General features: G+C 41.7%; 1 protein-coding gene across 1 annotated transcript; it reads left to right on the top strand.

Annotated features, from left to right (window-relative positions):
- Nucleotides 1–3,511: 3,511 nt before the first annotated feature.
- Nucleotides 3,512–6,422, top strand: Calca (calcitonin related polypeptide alpha). Its single transcript, XM_051192044.1, has 4 exons — nt 3,512–3,666; nt 4,600–4,694; nt 5,269–5,409; nt 6,078–6,422. Exons 2-4 carry the CDS (start codon nt 4,606–4,608, stop codon nt 6,259–6,261), a joined length of 414 nt encoding a protein of 137 aa, XP_051048001.1. The 5' UTR covers nt 3,512–3,666; nt 4,600–4,605; the 3' UTR covers nt 6,262–6,422.
- The last annotated feature ends 13,761 nt before the right edge of the window (nt 6,423–20,183 follow it).

Genomic DNA, 20,183 nt, shown 5'->3' with positions numbered 1-20,183 from the left:
GATTTACAGATTTTAAAGTTACACAACGACCGACCATAAAATAACTAATTAGCCAAACGACTATTTTGAGATCAGCACTTTCCCTCACATCTTTAGGGAACTCAGGAAAAGAATCTCAGAGATCCTCCCAGAGGGAGGTCTAACCACCCCCATCCCTCTGTAAATGCAGGGCAGTTTTGCATTTCTCACCAAAAAGACCCTTACTTCCTGGTCTTGGTCCTGGAAACGTTATCTAGGAAATGGGAAAACTGTTAGAAAGAAGAGTTTGTGCTCCTCCTAATTTTGAAAAGCAACAGGATGCGATTTTAACTCGGTCCTGATGTTCTGCGAGCGACTTTGAGGCACTGATTTACTAAAACGAATTGATTTGCATTCCTCTGACTTTGGAGGAAAGCCTATTGGTGTGCGGGAAAGGTCCTAGTTGTCAAAGAAAGGAACTATAGCCTCCCAGACCCTTATCTGTCCTTTCACAGATTGATTGAGAGACAACCCGGTTTCTCTTTTAAATTGTTCTACTCTTTCAGGAGACAGCAGCGCCCTCTGGACGTGGTGACTCGCAGCTGCAGGTTTCATGGTGTGGAATGAAGGAAACAAAGTTCAGATGTCTGAAGAAGGCTCTGCAGACAGAACAGCTGAAAACCCACTCCTGTGAAAGCGCCAGAAAACCAGAGGTCAACACTGTATGGGTCGGAGCCGTGAACTCTCCCCTCAGGAAATGCTCATGAGGAATGCATCTGCTTAAAATGATTTCAGGATCCCATACATTAGGTTTTCTCTGGAGTTAAAAGAAGAAACAAATTGCCCAGGTGCATTTGGCACCTGAGCACCAAAAGAGAAAAAAATTCTGTTCACCAGCCCCAAGTGGCAGTGACCCAAGCACTGCACACCACTGCCACCTCAGCCCTTGCCAACTTGTCTCCAACTTGTCTCATAATTGTTCATGAAAATTCAGGCCAGGGCTAAGGAACTAAACTGCTGGAAAGGCAGGGAGGCCAACTCTGGATGTCTGCTGTGTCTGCCTCCAGGTTCCAGGGATCACTGTGCCCGGGAATACTAAGCCCAGTGGCAATAGAACACTTCCATCTCTGGTTTCCAGCCTGTCACCATCCACCCAAACCCATTTCTCCAGCCTTGGATAGGTCTTGTTGCAGTCCTGAAAGCAGGCCTTGAGGAGAAGGATCCCTGACACTCAGTCCTTCCATTTTCATTCCCTTTAGAATCCCTGCAGAAATTAAGGCAGAAGGCAGTGTCCTATTACTCTGCTTCTGGGGACAGATATCTGGGATGTTGGTAGGACCCACTCTAGTTTTGTGGCTTTGTGCCATTTGTGGCTTCTTCTTGGAAGCTAATTTCTGCTCTGTCTAAGGAAATTCAAAGCCTAGATCTTTGTATTCCCTCCTCCTGGTGGACTCCACAGTCCTAGATGCTCCGCTGTGCTCGCCACACTGGCAAAGTCTGGACTGGTTGCTGTGTAGTATTGATCAAACGGACTTTGACGACTGCAGCAGAGGAAAAAGCTTCTTTGCCCCCACATACCAAATGCCCAAACTAGGACCTCCACCTTGTGGGTGCTCCTGGAGCTCATTGCTCAGACTGAGTGAGTCTCTAAACCAGTGGCTTGGGTGTGAGAGGGATCGAATCAAGTGAATCCATAATTGGGTGCCACGGAGCACATCCGTTTTTTGACAGTATGTGCAGCTCTGTTCTTGAGATAGAGATCCAACAGCAGTCGAGCTTCAGGATGTGGAATGGACTGCAGGAGAGACTTGAGGGCAAGGTTGGAATGATTTCAGTGTGAACCCCTAAGGATGCCCCTGTGGGCCACAGCGACTGCTGTGAGTAGCTGTGCTTTCTGGAGAGGATACACATTTGGAAATAGAAGGGAGTTCCTGTTCAATGATGAGTGGCATGTAAAGAGTATGAGGTTTAGTATGGGCAGCATCTCTACAGCTCTGTAAAGCCAGCCTGCTCTTCAGCTCTTCAGTCAGGGATGTAAGGGTAGGGGTAGGGTAAGAGCCTGGATCAAATGCCACTGGGACATCTTGGCAAGCAGCCAGAAGCAAAGGGGCAGCTGTGCAAATCCTGAGGCAGGCAGGCAGGCAGCCTAATAAGAAGTGATAGATGGCCAGGCAGGAGGGGGGGAGAGATCTCCAATGGAGACTCCAGAGACATCTGGTCCTTCCTTGTTACTTTCCCCACTACCCACTACCCACTTCTGCAAGCAGCACCAGCTGAATACAAAACCCCTCCTCACACATGTCATTGAGCTGTGTAGTACATTAAGAATGGCCAGCTGATGACCTGAACAAGGGGAGCTTATGGATCCCAGACTGATAGCTGGGAAACGAGCATTGCATTGACCCAGGCCCCCTGAACGTGGGTCTCAGTTAGGAGGATTGGGCAGTCTATGGGGCCTCTGGTAGTGGGTCAGTATTTATCCCTAGTGTATGAGTGGACTTTGGGAGCCCATTCCACATAGAGGGATACTCCCTCAGCCTAGACACATGGGGGAGGGCCTAAGCCCTGCTCCAAATGATGTGACAGACATTAAAGATCAGTTAAAGATCCCCAGGGAAGGCCTCATCCTCCCAGGGGATCAGAAAGGAGATGGGATTTGGGTTGGTGGTGAGGGACAGAGGGGGGGGAACTGGAATTGGCATGTAAAACAAGCTTGATTCTAATTTAAATTTTTAAAAAAGGGGGGAGACAAAACATAAGAGAAACTGGGGTTGGGGGATTGAAAGTACCAACATTGACTATCTAAATAACAATAATAAAAAAAAACATTTTCAGGAAAAAAAAATTGTAGCTGAGTAGAGATGATTCCCACTGAAGGACAGGAGAGATTTTACAGCCCAAGAGACACCAAGGGTTTTGTCTACTAGCAGGCCCTTCAGAGGAGCTGATGGTACCCCTTGAAAAGAGGAGTTGTGTTGAGATTTCATGCATGTTTTTGTTTTGGGAAGGGGAGGGTTGTCATTTTTTGTTTATAGCCGTGGTCACATAACCTGCAAAGGCACAGCTGCAACAAGGCTCAGGCCTAGCAAAGTCCTTGTGTTCAGCAGCAACACCTTCTGCCTACTAGCCTCACCCTGTGCTGTGCCGCCAGAGACAGCCTTGCAGTTTAAGAATCCATCCCTAAGGTTCACTGAGCTCTTAGTTTAGTCACCAGCGGCTCGGGGTGGGGAATACGATTAGAGTCAGAAATGCAGCCAGGAGTGCCTGAGTTCCTGAACCCTAGTGTTCAAGATTTAGAGACTGGTGTCTGGAGATGTTCAAGTAAGAGGGAAAGAAGAAATGAAAACTACCTTGACGTCAAAACACCTTTCAAATTCCCGCTAATTTTCAGGGTGTTTCTCATTGATCCCCACCATCCCCCCACTTCTATCAATGACCTCAATTCAAATTCAAATGGTGTCATCTTGCTAGATGCTCTGGGTTCTGGAAGCACCGAGGTGACGCAATCTGTCTGGGGCACGGGGCACTTCCACCCATTGGCTGCCCGGCGCTCCAGGACCCCTCCCGACTCACCGCGGCGGGAATAAGAGCAGCTGCTGGCACTGGGAGGCACCGGAGCCACTGCCCAGCTCAAGAGTCACCGCACCGCAACCTCCGCCCGGCCCTAGCAGGACCCCGCAGTCTCTGTTCCAAGCCACCGTTCATCAGGTGAGCCCTGAGATTCCTGCTCAGGTGTGTCCTCCTACTTTCCTCTCACTCTTTGCTCTCCTGCTCTCGCTGTTAGCCCTCTTTAGTTTGTCTTTCTTGCCAATCCTGGTTTCTGTTAGCCCGTGGTTCAGGTCAGATCCTGATCCAGGTAGAACCCGAAAGCACTGGTCCATTGAGTTTTCATCGGGTCTCCCTGGAGTGCGGGCTCCGGTCTCGCCCTCTGCACACCAATCTTGGACTCTCGGACAGGCGTCGCTCACGTAGTCGGGAGTAGTTCTCCTCGGATGGTGCATTCAGGACATGTTTCCTGAGAAATTGATTCAGAGTCCGGACCAAGCACCGGTATGTAGGGAACAAGAGCCAGCAGCCACAATTGCAAACCTAAATTCGGGACCCTGGGATTACAGAGAAGCATCTTGGGTCTGAAGTTTTGACCGATTCTTGCAGGCGTCTGAGTTGCCAGAGGGTGGAGCGGTTGAGCAGTGCAGTTTCAGCTTCTCATAGATTCCAAGGCAGAAAGAGGCTTTCCTTTCTCACATCTTTGGGTGTCTACAAAAGCTCCACGAAGGGAAGAGAGCTCTGTGCTTCTCTATGGAAGTAGATGTAGAGAGAAGAGTCCCCTAGGCCTCCCTGAGACTGACCAACAGTTTTATTTGCTCGTGAGGCAAATAAAATGAAACGCCACACCACCATTCCTTCTGTAGGGCTAAGTTTTCTTTCCAAACCATACGGGCTACATTCCCGCTGGAACCTGCAGTCTGCTTTGTCAACAAGGAGGCGAAGGTGATGAGAAATGTAGTTGTCAGTACGAAGCCAGAAAGCCAGTGAGTCACAGGCAGGAACACACAGAAGGCCAAGTGTATGGGTTCACAGAGCTTTGAACTGGTGTAACATAGAAGTCAATAAAAGGGTGATGTCATTCTTCCTTTGCAGGGAGGCATGATGGGCTTTCTGAAGTTCTCCCCCTTCCTGGTTGTCAGCATCTTGCTCCTGTACCAGGCAGGCGGCCTCCATGCAGTACCTTTCAGGTGAGTCTAAAGACAGGACAAATTCCTGCCTGGTAACTGTAAAGTGCTGACTGTTTAAAAACTAACTCTCTTGAGAGAAATATATTTGTACATATATACATAAGTTCACTATAAACTTTTTCTGATGTAAAGATAGAGATACATAATTTTCAAACAATGGCAGGATGTATAACATTTAGTTTGTACATTTCATGTAGCCCCATAACTCACAAAGTGCTTTGGTCACTTTTCCCCCAAATTTAGTATCAATAGTCAAGCCCATTTACTCAATTCATGTGATATATGATTTTCACTATAATTTACTAATTTACCAATAATTTTTACTCAGAGATTGATAATCAGTCAACCTATTTCTTATACACTTACAAATGGTATTTACTAAAATGAGCCCACATTTCTGATTCAACACTAATTATTTTGTCATTTAATTATTTCATTATGGCTGCACTTGTCATTCCTAAGCTGGCTCTTGTGCACCACTAGTGAGGTCACCAGGTCAGGCCTGTCTGAGAAGTGGCAGGCAGGGAATCTGAGTTGGTGCTAGGTTTGCTCCAACCTAACCTACCCTTCACAGGTCAAACTTGGAAAGCAGCCCAGGCATGGCCACTCTCAGTGAAGATGAAGCTCGCCTGCTGGCTGCACTGGTGCAGGACTATATGCAGATGAAGGCCAGGGAGCTGGAGCAGGAGGAGGAGCAGGAGGCTGAGGGCTCCAGGTAAGGTCCCACATCCTGCCTAGCACATCCAGGGGACAGCAGAACCCAGGAGGTAGGAGAGACTGCACTGGCCAACTGGCTGCTGTTCAGCAGGACTTGGGGCCCAGCTATTCCCAGGCTCCACTGAAGATAGAAGTCATCTGGTGAGACTGTGGTTAAATCACACTTAAAAGGTTTGTTTATGAAAGCACTTAAGAGAAGGTGTGGAATCACTGCAGAAATTATCCTGGTAGGTAATGTTGGGGAGAGTTCCCGGCATAGGACTGGTAAAGGTAAAGCTTAAGTCTGGGGACCTCTGCAGAGATGTGATTGTGGTCACAGGGCCAAGAAGAGCACCCTCCCTATCCCTGCCTCCCTGCGTGCCCCCAGCCTGGAAACAGACCAACTCTGGCCTGGTTCCAGCACTACCCAAGGAAAAGCATGTGTATCCAAACACCCTGTCGAGCATGAAAGACAGAACAGCACAGCATGAGGAATGCCAGAGTCCTCTGCCCCTCCCCACACTGTCCTGGCCCACTGCACCCCAAAGCCTTCCCAATGGAGTATGTGTGAACTGGCCTCCTACCACCCACTGTCCCAACTGCTAGTCCCCTGACTAGTTTAACGCACCGACTGCCCACAGGGTCAGACCCTGGTGCATGCACTGCCTGCATGTCTTTTCCCTGCAGCCTGGACAGCCCCAGATCTAAGCGGTGTGGGAATCTGAGTACCTGCATGCTGGGCACATACACACAGGAGCTCAACAAGTTTCACACCTTCCCCCAAACTGCAATTGGGGTTGGAGCGCCTGGCAAGAAAAGGGATGTGGCCAAGGACTTGGAGATGCATCATCACACCCATTTTGGCAACTAAGATCTTCCTCTCTTTTAGGATTTCTTTTTGTTTTCTTTCTGTAACTTGATGCATGTAGTTCCTCTCTGGTTGCTCTCTGGGCTACTACTAGTTACTTTCCTGAGGCAAAGGATGAGATCTGGAATCCCCAGTGAGTAAGGAGAAAGAAGGACTCACAGGCTAAAAGATAACCACCCAGGAATATAGCAGAAAGCAAGGACAAGCCTCTGGCTTCCTAGCAGAGCTTCTCAGTCTTGCTTTTGAAAGTGTTAGTCATTTGGGAAATAAAACTATTTTTCTAAAAAGACTTGAGCCATGGTGGTCATTACTCTAGCCCACATCTCAGGCTTCATGGTGTTCAGGACTTGTGTGCTTAGAAGTAGTCTTGCCCTAAGGTTACCAGACATAGTTTTGGGAGCGGTGCCCATGACTCAGCTCAAGCAGTAACAAGAGAGGTGCTGAGGAGCAGGTAAGCTTTGCTGGCATGGATGTTCCAGCTCCATTCTTCATTCAGGTAAGACTGGGGTGGGGGCTCCACTGTACTAAGGAGGGTTACTTGTGTCTGACTGGGACATGGATTCTACAGTCCTTGTTAATGGCTACAGAAGTAGCATCAAAATTCACTCTAGACTCATATACCCTTGCTTATATTTATTTATATGGTTGTGATTGGCTGTTATAGCCTTGTGTTCTATAGCCAGTCACCCCAAAATCCACTTTGGGTTTTCTAATGCCTCTGGGAATGTCTAAGGGAAGCTATCACAGCATTTACCCTAATGGCCTTGTGATTGTCTGTCCTGATAACCATGTTTGGGAGAAACACTTAAAGCTAATTGGTACTTCTGAGAGCAGCAATCGTCCCATGACAGTTCCATGGAGCAGACACCTCCCCAGTTTCACTGACAGGCCTTTTCTCTCTCTCTCTCCATCCTGAATATCAGTGTCACTGCCCAGAAGAGATCCTGCAACACTGCCACCTGTGTGACCCATCGGCTAGCGGGCTTGCTGAGCAGGTCAGGGGGTGTGGTGAAGGACAACTTTGTGCCCACCAATGTGGGCTCTGAAGCCTTTGGCCGACGCCGCAGGGACCTTCAGGCCTGAGCAGATAATAGCCCCCAGAATGAAGGTGACTTGCTTGTACAGCTAGTGGGAAAATAGATGTCTACATACTCAGGGACATAAGCCACACTCTGAACCTCACTGGGCCCATGGGTCAGATTCCATCGTATAACCTTTTTAACCCCCTACCCCTAACCTTCCCTTCTCCCAGCCCACCTGCTCTGCCTTTTTGCTCTCCCCTGAGATGCTGTGCTCCAGGACCAGGAGATACAGATCCCATATATTCATCACTGTAATTGTAAATACCATTTGGGTTTGAAAGCCAATGACATCATCCCTTTAGTATACACTACAATTTAAAAGCAGCCATAGGTTTAAGAACTGTATTTGCTCTCTACTAGGTATATAACCAAAGGACAGTCACTTAACTCTCAGTGAGTTTCTAATTTCTTTCTTATAAACTGAAGACATCAACAGAACCAACTCCCAGTACTAATAGAAAGCTAAATGAAATAATGACAAGAGCTTGGCAATCAATATCTAAACTTTGTTCTTTTTTTCCTCCTAGGTTAAATAAAGATAAACTAATTCTTCTCATGTATAATCAAAGTCATGTGTAGGAAAGGCTGATGGAAGACATATATTTGCATCCTTCTTGGTATTGAGAACCCTTCTCCCTTTGACAGGGGCTAAAGCTAAGTGCAGAGTGAGCTCATTATAGTTGCCTATTGTGTATCATGTTCTATGTGATTCTGTATCCAATAAACATGACAGCATGGCTCCGGCTTATTTGGTAGCACATATGGGCCCCATAAGCCAGCCTGTTGATGTTGACAACTCTGCTAAACCTCAAGGGGACCATTGCCTTCTGGGGACACATGGTAGTGTCGTGACTTTATGGAACTATATGTTTAAAGAAATGTCAATGTTCTCACTTGTGAACTTAATCAAAATTAAAAAATGTATTTTCCTCAAGTAGAGTCTCTGCTGTTACTTACATTGTTTTTCCCAAGAGCACTTTGGGGGCCTGTGAGGACTTTATTTAAGCAAAGGCATTGTGCTTGGATGATTCTTGATGCCTTAGACTCTGAGTTTCTGGTTAACCTCCTCCATTTGTTAGAATGTTGTGTATGTCAAAGAGGAGAATGCACATTTATTTCCAAAGAGGTTACCTGTGATTTCTCAGGTTTGTCCTTGCTTACCCCTGCCTTTTCTTCCTATAAAGTCCCTTTCTTTAAAAAAAAAAAAAAAAAAGGAAGCTTGTAGATTAAATGTTAAATGGGAACCAAAGGCTAACCAATCTATAATGGTCATCAGTGCCATGCAGACCCACTTTTTATTATGTGAGACACATGGAAGAGTCATATTCAAGGTCATGCAACAAATCTGACCTAGACATCTGCACATTTTGCAAGCATTTACTTACTGACTGCTGTATGCTGACACTATTCTAGGCACTGGAAATAGAGCAATAAACAGACAAAACTTCCTGCCCATATGGTGCTTATACTCTACTTAAGTGAGTGAGGTGATACATACTGCAGAATCACCAACTCTTGCTACACATAGGAAGCTGGGATGCTATTGATTCTGATGCTTTGTTTCATGGAGGAGATTGTCAGGAACTATATCCTTGGGATCTGCTGAGACCCACCAGTGGCAAAGTTGCTGAGTAGAACTCCAAGATGAGTGGGTAGCCAGTCTCACAAGTAAGGTAATCAGGGTTAGTTATTTAGGAAACTCAGCCTCTTCTACCACTGATTATTTCTATCACTGACATAGAGTTATGTTCCTCCCTCCCTCTAGTGTGTTAAACATAGTATCCCAGCTGGCATAGTAAAAGATGGATTATAACCATCCTTCCTACCTTTAGAGCACTTCAATGGTCCTCATCTCTCCGGAAAACCCTTGAGCATGGCAGCAACTTAAAAGTCCAATTTGAGCTTTTCCTTTCATATCCAGCCCAATCACCTGCCTAGCCATATCTCCTATCCTTCCACACACTGGCTTTAGTACTTATTTTCAACTCCTATATCAAAGCATTCACACTGTTAGTCAACATTGGTTAGCATCATTCTATGCAGAACACTCTTACCCAATGGTCCCCTTCTTATTTTTACTCAGTGTTACTTACCTTTGGCATCTATCCTAAAACTTCACCCAACACACCCAATCTTAGCACCTTAGCAACACACACTTTAGTACCTCTCTTTGTTTTATTGGTTTTCTCCTTTCCACTTTATCTTTTACTATACCATAGTTTTTCTTGTTTTGTTTATTGTTTGTGCGCTTCACTATAAACAGGATACACATAAGTAGTGATATACCCATTTTATTAATTGTTCTTCCCCAGTATGAAGAATAGTGGGCCTGAAGCAAGGCAGCACTCAACAAATGGTTATTGAATTGCTGAGTGAGTGACAATTAAATCTTACCTTTCATGCTTGTGGTCAACTCTCAGGTTCCTTTTGGTCTGGTTTTCTTCAGTTTTAATTGTCCAAGAGACCTTCAGTTATATCTTGGATAATACACTTCCTCAACTGACTAGAATCATCCAAGAAAATCTTCTATTTCCCTGCCTAAGGCCATTGCACACTATTTCATTTGGACACAATCTAACTCCATCCTACTCTTTTGATTAATGACCAGCAGAAAAGCAAGAAACACTCTAGCTATGATATCTATTATTAGGTAGATAAGTTAAAAGTAAGGAAGACAAGAATATTTTAGCTTGAGATCTAGAGTTATTTAAGACTAAATTGAATTCACACCAGAATCCTGTGACTACTTCCACATGCTCAGGGTTCCATAGAGTGAAAGAGTAACTAACTTGGACCCTCAAACACATGAGGTTCAGTGGCTCAGAAACCAAGAAGCAATAGATATTAGCAGCACACCAGGCAATATCATACCATGAGGAAAAATTACTGTTAGTATAGATATAGCATCAGTCTTTACTCTTCACATGCTACCTTGACCACTACAGGAATAAAAGACCTTCTAATGCCAATAAACAGTCAGAGATGCATTGCATATGCTGAGGCTAAATGGATAAGTGCTCTCAACCCTTCATCATGCTACAGAATTATTATGTACTGTCATCCTTGCTATAGCTTCATGGATAGGTGAAGCTGATTCTTCTCACGTTCAACCATGTGATCTATTCTGGTTTAAAAAAAAAATTGTAGTCTTAACACAAGCAGAAGCTTGAAATGTGTTTTTGAAGTTTGTGCTCTCCAGTTTCCTTTGTTTTCATGAAAAGAACACACCTAGCCCCACGCTTTGCCAAATTACTCTTTGACATATCACCTAAAATGAGCTACCCACCTAATTCTAACTTTTAGCCTGGACTCAATCCCAGACAGTACCTCTTGAGATCATTCCTCCCACCCACAACTACCCACAAACCCACGAGCAGGAAAAAGAAATATTCCCAATCCATTGACACTGAGCTTACTCTTGTGTAATTGTGACAAAAGAGAAGTACTTCATAAGATTTGAGAGGTTAAATTGTGTACTTTTCAAGTCTATATGTGGATACCTTAACCCTCAAAGTGACTACATTTGAGGGTCAAGCCTTTCAGGAGCTAAATAAGGACAAGTTGAGAGAGAACGGTAGGCTCCCAAACTGATGTGACTGCTATCTTCTGAAGGGGAAATGCTCTCTGTCACTCACCTTACGTGTAAGCTTCCAGTTGAGGACACAGAGAGCTAGTCTTGAGAGATCTTAGCAGATACTAACCCTGACATACTATGGTTTTGGACTTCCAGCCTCAGATGTGACACTAAGAGCTGTTGTTTAAGAGACTCTGTCCAAGATATTCTGTTACAGCAGCATGAGCAGTTGAACACAAGGAGTCGATTATTTTTGAGTCATAGCTTGCATATCCTCTAGACAAATCCTTCTCAAACTCCCTCATTCCCCTCACAGTGGCCTTATAGATACCACACAGTCTGACCCCAAACCATTCCCTGACCTTTCTTCCTGCCAATAATCCACTTCCACTTCCTTGGGGACTTTTTAGAAATATGTGTTTTGCCATTTGAATGACTCTATTTGAATGACTAGCTCATTGTGTACATGACTGACACCTGATGCTCTCTCTTCCTTCAAGACTGTCCACACATCAGCTTTCCAGAGAAGCCATCATCACAGACAAAATAGCTTACAATCTCTGCTCATGGCTAGCTATCGTAGTAAAATTTGTTTTTATTCACAGACTTAACACTTTCTAAAATAAATATATGTTTTATTTCTTTTCTGTGTTGTACTAGCATATAACTTAAAGGGAAAGTGTATGTGTGTGTATATATATATATATATATATTTTTTTCTTGAAGTTTAGAAAAGTTCCTAGAATTGATAGGCCTTCAATAAATATTTATTTAATTAGTTATTAATTATAAAATTATTTATAGTTTTATTTTACCCTTTGAGTTCAGTTTTAACATTATACCATATTTTAAGATTACCAACTTTGTTTTTCTATTTTTAGAGTTTACTCCCCTTTCCTCCTTCTGAACCCTCCCATATACTCATCCTTGCTCTCTTTCAAATCCATGGCCTCTTTTTCCATTCATTGTTGTATGTGTATATATGTACACATAAAAACATATATATTTTAAAATATAACCTGCTCAGTTTGTATAATGTTGATTGTATGTATGTTTTCAGGATGATCACTTGGCATTGGATATTTTTGTTTTGATATTCAATTTGACTTAAAAGTTCTTAAGTACAACATTTTATGATTTAAAATCATTTTTAAAATAAGATCTAAATTATTCAGTTCTAGGTTTTGGTACTATGTTTTGATAAAGTCGTTTCTACAATATTTTATTTGGGAGATTTATTAAGACTTTTTGTAATGCTTATGATCATTTGCCATAAATATTTTTAAAAAATTACAAGTATTTTCCTATGGTAGAAATTTTACATCTGAAGTTGTTTACTTAAATATATTTATGTATGTCATTACAGTGATTAATTCCATTGTTTTACATATTATTTTCATAAAAATAATCATGGGGAACTAAAATAGGCCAATAAAGTTTCTAAGGGCTACTTTGTCCTTGTGACTTATCTTTTGCATGTCTAATATTTTGTAATCTGTAATATATGCATATATATATTTCTTATTTTAAAAGTCAACTTTCATGAAATATATATGTATATGGCATATTAACTCATATAATTACCACAACAATGCTACAGGATGTTTCCATTATTACAGAATATTCTTCACACCACTCTGAAGTCACCATTTCTAAAATTCTATTTAAGAAATCACTGACCTCATTTGGACTCATTTTTTAGATAAATTAGTTGGATAGTAGATAGATGACTGATATAGATCAACAGACAGACAGATAGATATACATACAGATAGACATACATACAGAAAAAAAAGGGAACAGGTCACAAGTACTCTCTTGCCTCTAGCTTCTTTCATTAGCATAATGTTCATAAGATTTATTTATATGGTGTACGATCAGTATGTGGCTATTTGGGGGATTTGTGTACACTAAAATTTGAAGATTTCAGTGCTAGGTTAACTAGCATTCCATTGTATACTGCAGCTTGTTTGACAGACTCTTGATAAGATTCCAGGTCTTGGCCATTTTTAATTTCTTATTGACATTCAGATGGGAACAGGTGAAGCTATTTCTGCTGAGTGAATACCTATGAGTTGTGTGGTCATTGGTCATAATAACTAAACTGATTTCTGATAGCTATGCTGTTTCACACTCCCTGCAGAAAAGTATGACCATTCTATTTTATAACCCTTCCAGTCTTGGTGTTTTTAAGTTTTTGATTTACTGTTGTTTTAATTTTAGCTGTCCTTACAGCTCTGTAATAGTATATCATTAGGCCCTAAATTTTCACTGATAATTATCCTGTATGCTTATTGACAACTCATCAATTTTACTTTTATAGTTCTGCTTAAATATGTTAACCATTTTGACTAGACAGAGTAATTGCTTATTATTAAGCGGTAGTTGATCTCTGTATCTACATACCAGCCCTGATTCCTTTTAGGGCACTTTATCACATTTCAATTCTAGATCATTCTTTGTGTAGAATGTCATATGCCACATCATGAGAATTATCAAGTAAGTTATGAAAAGGCCCAAGTGTTGAAGGTCTCTGGGAAATTGCCAGAAGGAGTCAGCCTTCTAACAACAGCAGTGAGCTCAGATGTAAACTCTCCAGCCCGGTAAGCCTGCAGATGATTCCAGCCCTAGATAAGCATATGACTGCATCTTCATGATAGATCTTGAATCAGAACCACCCTGAGCCTCTGAGATTCCTAACACTGGGAAACTGAAAGATAGTTGCAAGTATATCTGCTACTCTGGACTGTTAAGTTCTGAAATAATTTGCTACAACACAATAGATAAGCAATAACCCTCCAAACTATCATAATTCTAGTTCAATCCCTCAAATCTGAAAAGCACATCCACTTGAGATTGCTGGAGGTGCAAATGCAAGTTCAAGCTGGAGGTCATTGTTTCCAGAAATGACAGATCAGATTCCCCCCTACTGCTTCCTGGCCCACAAGCCCATGAGAGATTAAATGCAATGGCATAAGTTGATTCTATTCTAAATGAAGTTGAATCCTTTTGTCCTTAGTAGTGAGTGATTTTCATCCCCTTTTGATATCCCATTTCTTTCCATCCTATTGCAACTACTTCAAGTCATTCTTTTGTATCTAAGGTCCTCATAGTAAGAAGAAATGTTCATGGTCATATAGACCCCCATGTAGAACATCTCCCAAGTGATCTTCTGGTTAATTTTTGAAATTTGAGATATTTTCTAAGGTACTGTTTTATTGCTGTGAATTTTTGAAATTTGAGATGTTTTCTAAGGCACTGTTCTATTGCTGTGAAGAGACAGCATGGCCAAGGAAATGCTTATAAAAGAAAAGGAAAGTATTTAATTGGAGACTTGCTTGCAGTTTTAAAAGGTTAACCCATGATTATCACTATGGAAAACAGACAGGCATGGTTCTGGAGCAGAGGCTGAGAACTTTACATCCTGATCCATATGCAGAGAGAGAGAGAGAGAGAGAGAGAGAGAGAGAGAGAGAGAGAGAGAGAGAGAGAGAGAGAGAGAGAGAGATTGGGCCTAATGTAGGCTTTTAAAACAGCAAAGCCCACCCCCAGTGACACACACCTCCTTCAACAAGGTCACACCCACTCCAACATGGCTACACCTCCTAATCCCTTCCAAACATTCACACTAACTGGTGGCCAAGCATTCAAACATACGAGCACATGGAGACTATTCTCATTCAAACCACCACAGATACCTAATTCCATTTCTGGATCACTCTAGTTCTTAGAAAAATCTCCCCACAAACTAACAGAGTTTATTCTCTGCTCTACTACTTCATTTGTTTCTCGTGAGATTCACTCTTAATCTGATGCTCCAGAGAGAACTTGCCATGACTGAAGACTGACCTCCATAAAGACTGGGTATCAATTGTCATGTGGGTAAAGAAAAAAAAATCACTTTTTTTTCTTCACTATGAAGTCCATAGCTAGACTTGGTTTCCTATGCTACATATTAGCTGGATTTACCATAGACTTTTATCTACTCATTGTCAAAAATGTATCTTGGGATAGGAAATAAAGTTCTTCAACTATTTCAATCCCCAGGAATATCCTTTTTAATTTTTTGGTGAAACCTTTCTGAATGTTTCTGGAGCTGCTGCTCCATTAACATGTTGAGTAGAACTAACGAATGTCTTGCCCTTGTCTCAGGCAGGGCCCTGAGCCAAGCACTATAAGTCTGGACTCATCTTTCTCACTTAGACTTGCCAGCACAATGATAAGATTAATGGTTTCCATAAAGAGGGGTACTTTAGGGACTTCCTGGAGAGCTTGGCTCATCTCTAGATCTAAGAAGTTCATAGGAGTGGTGTCTTGCCTACATAATCAGTGACAACAATGTGCTAAGTCCGGCACAATACCTTTAGCATGGTCTACAAAACTGAAATGATGTACAACCAGACTATTGCTTCAGTCCATTATTTAAACCCTCCCACATTCTCTGAGATCCAGTTATATACTGTCCTTCTTTCGGTGTGTTACTTTAGCATGGTCCTCCAGACACAGGATCTTTCTACATGACCTTTTCCTGGGCTAGAGTCTCCCTTACGTTGTCTATTCTCAGTTAACTCCTACTTATTTTCCATATCTCAGCTAAACATTGATTCCTTTGGGAAGACTTCCAAGACTACCACCTTCATGTCAATATTGTATTTATTTCTTAATGGATTTCAAAGATAGAGACATGCCTTCCATTCAGCTTCCATCTCATTTTAACTTATTTTTCCCTATTTCTTAATATTAATTCTCATTCATACAGAAGCTACAACCATTTTGCTTTATATTACAACACTTTGTTCCAGAAGTAGTTGGCACTTAATAAATATTTGTGACATAAAGCAGGATGCAACTATAACCCAATGGGTAAACTCTATCATTGAAGGAGGCACAGATGACTTTGGTCTACCCTAACTTAAACAGAAAGACTTTTCTAGGAAAATGGTATCACATAGGCTATTTAAATAAACACAAGATTCTGTCAGCTGAACAAAACTGAAAACATAAGAAACATAGGAATCTAAATGAACTGATACAAAAGGGGATCTGGATCATGTCAAGTTTCTTTTCTAAGCAAATGAAAATCATCAACCATTTGTTAAAAAAAAAATCAGAAAATTTCTAAGAGTCCTATGATGAATGATGGTACAGCCTTAAAACTAGATGGGAATCCAAGTTCTGAGGGGGTGATGAGATGTCACAAGGCTTCTATGTGACAACCAGATATCCTCCCAGAGCACAGATGCAGATATAGCTTCAGCTTAGGTGGTTCCCAGGAGTACTCAAATGATCCCCAAACAATGGTTAAGCTCATTATCTACCCATTCTGTGTTCATCGGTACCAGTTGTTTGCAATTCCATGTTCCTTGTGTTTACTTGCTACTTTAACCATTTGTATGGAATCAAGGGTCAGAAAATACTTCTTTATCTTCCTGTATGATCGATCTTCAATGTTTTCATCAATTACTTAAGAGATCCTAGGTGATTAGTAAAGGATACCTCTGGGTCTACCCGATGTTTCCAAAGATGGTTAGATCATGAGGATTTTTAGCTAACCACTAGGTTCATCCTGTGATTGATTCACAATATGAAGATATTGGAAGATGATGAAAGTGTGAGAAAGAACCTAACTGCATGAAGAATCCCACTGGAAGAATGTCCTTGGCATCCTATCTTCCTGTATTCCTCTGCTGTGAACTACTCTTCTGTTATATCCTGCATGCTGTGATGGATTAGCAACTCTGAAACATCAAAACAAATCTTTCTAACTTTAAATTGTTCATGTTAAATATTTTAGAACAATGAGAAAAGTATCCACTATACTTCCACGGTTAGCATTAATTCTCATTCCCAAAGTTGCTACTCCAATGCATTAAATCTCTTAATGTTTCCACTTTCACTCAGCAAAGACCTCATCTATTATCTCTCTGTGTAAAGTAGAGGTCCCAAAGGGATATAGGAAACAAAATCTCCTTCAAATCTGCAAGATACTGAAACACTGCTGGCTGGTGGAGTAAGAAAGACACGGTCCTTGCTCTCATAGGTAGATGAACTCTGACATAAAGCACTAATGTGAAATACAACTAGCAAAAGGAAAGTACTGTGCAGCATTGGCATATGGGACACAAACACCAGAAGAAACCTCTACTTAGAAATTTGAGGTTGAGAGTGTTGAGAGGAGGTACAGACAGAGAACTGAAAGCAAGCAGGCATGGTCTTCCTGGCAGGATGGTTCTTGTCCACACCAACTCATGGAAGCTAGTTTAAGCCTCTCTAACTCTACATTCAGTGATATGTCACTGGAAGCATGAACTCACTTTTGTTTGGGGTATGTATACAGTGGAAATTGACTAACCTACAAATATGGCTTTTTGTTACAGAGAGTTACCAGCTGTTAAAACATTTACCACATGCAGCTGCAAACTATGTTCTATAAATAGAGGATATAGTAAAGTTGGAGTACAGACAGCAAATGATAAAGTGGAAAGATAGACCAGGTTTGCATTTTCAGAGGTAGTGGCTGAGCATCAGTGCTTTTGATTAAGTTCTTTCCCCCTTTTTCCTGTTCTTTTGCCAATGTTGGGAGCTACTGAATTAGATTTAGAGGGCCTTAAAATCACAGTAAGATGTTGGTATTTATTATAGAAACAAAGTCAAGAGAGGGTAACATATGCTCTACCATGGACAAGCACCTGTGTAGATACAAAAAGAAATGTGCAGGTGCAAAGGAAAGCTGTACCTTTGAGAATTCTCCCAAAGAAAAAGGCACCAAATGGCTTGTCTATAATAGGGGGCAGAAATTTTGGAGCTACCTTAGAATTCTGTATCACAAACTCTACCCCATGATCCCCAATGATTCACACACTGCCCACAAGCAAAACACATTTCACTGCATTGCAAAGTTCCCCAGAGTTTCATTATAGCATCATCTCAAAAGCCAATATTTCATCATCTAAATCAGTTCTGAGTACCAGTGATGCTCCTGGTCAAATTCTTTTTAAAGAACAACAGCCAGGACACAGTTTCCCCTTCATCTATGAACCTTTAAAACTAAAAAAGACAGATTATTTGCCTCCAACACACTCAACTTTCAATATTTATATGGACACATCATAATATAAGCATTCTGTTTCAAAGTGAGACATGCATATGTACGTTCATGTAGTGTGTATCCATGTTCACTTATGTGGGTACTAATGCATGTGGGGAACAGAGATTGGTCTTAGATATCTTTCTTAATCATTCTTCATCTTATAAATTGAAGCACAGTCTCTCACTTTAAAAAATAAGCTCACTGACTTGGCTAGTTCAGCTAGCCAACTTGCTTTGGGAATCCCATCTCCGCTGAGTGCTAGGCTTGCAATCAGGATCCTATGCCTTTCTGGCATTCACATGTGTGCTAGGCATGCTTACTCTGCTCCTCACACTTGTGCAGCAAGTTCTTAATCCATTGAATCTTCTCCCTAGCTCCCTGTCAGCAGAGTGCTGATATTCTAGAAGCCTCCTCTAATTCTGTAGCTGTCCCTGAATTTTCTGGTTCAAGCTGGCATTCTTTCTCCTGAAACAACCTTTGGAGGAACTCTGTGGGTAGCTTTCTGTAGATTGTACAAGGGCTTGCTCTATTATACAAAAGTGACAGCCACAAATGATCCATCCTCTACTTTTGCATCCTCCTCAATGCTTGAGGGAAATACCAATAAGCTTCCTAAAGACTCTGTAGTATGATTGAAAGAATTCAGAGCACATTCTGAATCTCTTGAAAGTAACTGAACATGCTGATCTGATGGACCTCCAGTTTTAGGGGAATTGAGGTGGTGATTTACACTGCTGCTTTTTCTTTAGGAGATTTTAGCAAATATTACAGGGAGCTCAGACTTCTCACTTGAGCATGTTTTCCCAATAGTGAGGGTTTAATTCCATTATCTTTGGTCACCTAGAGAGGCTGAGAACATCCAAAAGCATAAGTATTGGGTTTTTTCTTTCTTTTTTTTGTAACTATTATTAAGCAGATCTCTCTTCAACATATGTCTTTCCTCTCATGCATAAACAATAGGAAGAGGACAAATGGTACTTTCATCCCTAAGCTTGGAATCCTCCTTAGCTATATAAGTATGCTCATTACTTATAAGCTTTCCACATAACTACAGGAGATGATTTTACTAAGTTTCTGTTGCTAAATGGTGAGGACTTTCCAATAACACATTTCTCACTTACTCCTGAGCCCTCCATACCAGACTTGACCTTTAAGTCTGGATTTCCATTAAAAGCCCTCCTAAGACTATTTAAATTTTATCACATATTATTTTCGAAGTTATTTTAGCTCCTATTTTTTCTTTGGATCCACAACTCTTGTCACTCAGCACCATCCCATTTCCAGGTACTAAAGTATGTGTTAGTCATCCAACCACATAACAGATTACCACAATTATATCAGCTTAAAATAAACATCCCTGCAGCCATTACCTTAGTTCCAGTTCTTATTCATGCCAACCTGGGTTATTTCAATAGACTCCCATGGGCTTCTTGTTATTGTTTAGCTTGATAGTTGTCTTAGTTACTTTTCTATTGCTCTGAAGAGACATCATGACCAAAGCAACTTAGGTAAGAAAGCATTTGACTGGGGGCATGCTTTCAGTTCAAAGGGTGAGTCCATGACCATCATGGCAAGAAGCAGTCAGGTAGGCATGGTGCTGGAGAAGTAGCTGAGAGCTTATATATTAAGAGAACAACCATGAGAATGAGAAAGAGCTAACTGAAATGATGTGAGCTTTTGAAACCTCAAAGCCCTCCCCCAGTGACACACCTCTTCCAACAATGCCACACCTCCTAATCCTTCCCAAACAATTCTACCAACTGCAGACATCACCAGGTGACTTGTGTGCAATTAAATTTGATCGAATTCTAGGCTTGGGCTAGACATTCTGCAATTTCCTTTTTATCATTTTTTAAATATACCTATTCTTTGAGAATTTCATACATTGCATTTTGATCAAATTCACCCCTTCCCCATCTCCTTCCAGATTCAACCCCCTTCCATTCCCACCCAACTTTGTCTCCTCAATTTTTAAAAAATTTTATTTATATCATTTCTACCCCTTCTTCTCCCCCTCCAATTCTTCTCATGTTCCCACCCTCTCTCAAATTCATGACATCTCACTTAATTATTACTGTCACACATACACACTTATATGTATATACAAATGGAACCTGCTGAATCCATTTAGTGTTGCTCATGTGTACCTGTGTTTAGGGCTGACCATTTGGGATTAGAT

This window comes from Phodopus roborovskii, unplaced genomic scaffold (assembly GCF_943737965.1).
Source record: "Phodopus roborovskii unplaced genomic scaffold, PHOROB, whole genome shotgun sequence".
Lineage (NCBI taxonomy): Eukaryota > Metazoa > Chordata > Mammalia > Rodentia > Cricetidae > Phodopus > Phodopus roborovskii.
Note: the sequence above shows the minus strand (reverse complement) of the source record. Positions and strands in the feature narration are given on the sequence as shown.

Excerpts from the sequence above, each read along its gene's own strand:
- Calca (XM_051192044.1), top strand. The coding sequence starts at position 4,606 with ATGATGGGCTTTCTGAAGTTCTCCCCCTTCCTGGTTGTCAGCATCTTG. Across the intron at positions 4,695-5,268 it reads CTCCATGCAGTACCTTTCAG|GTCAAACTTGGAAAGCAGCC; the intron begins GTGAGTCTAAAG and ends TACCCTTCACAG. Across the intron at positions 5,410-6,077 it reads CAGGAGGCTGAGGGCTCCAG|CCTGGACAGCCCCAGATCTA; the intron begins GTAAGGTCCCAC and ends TTTTCCCTGCAG.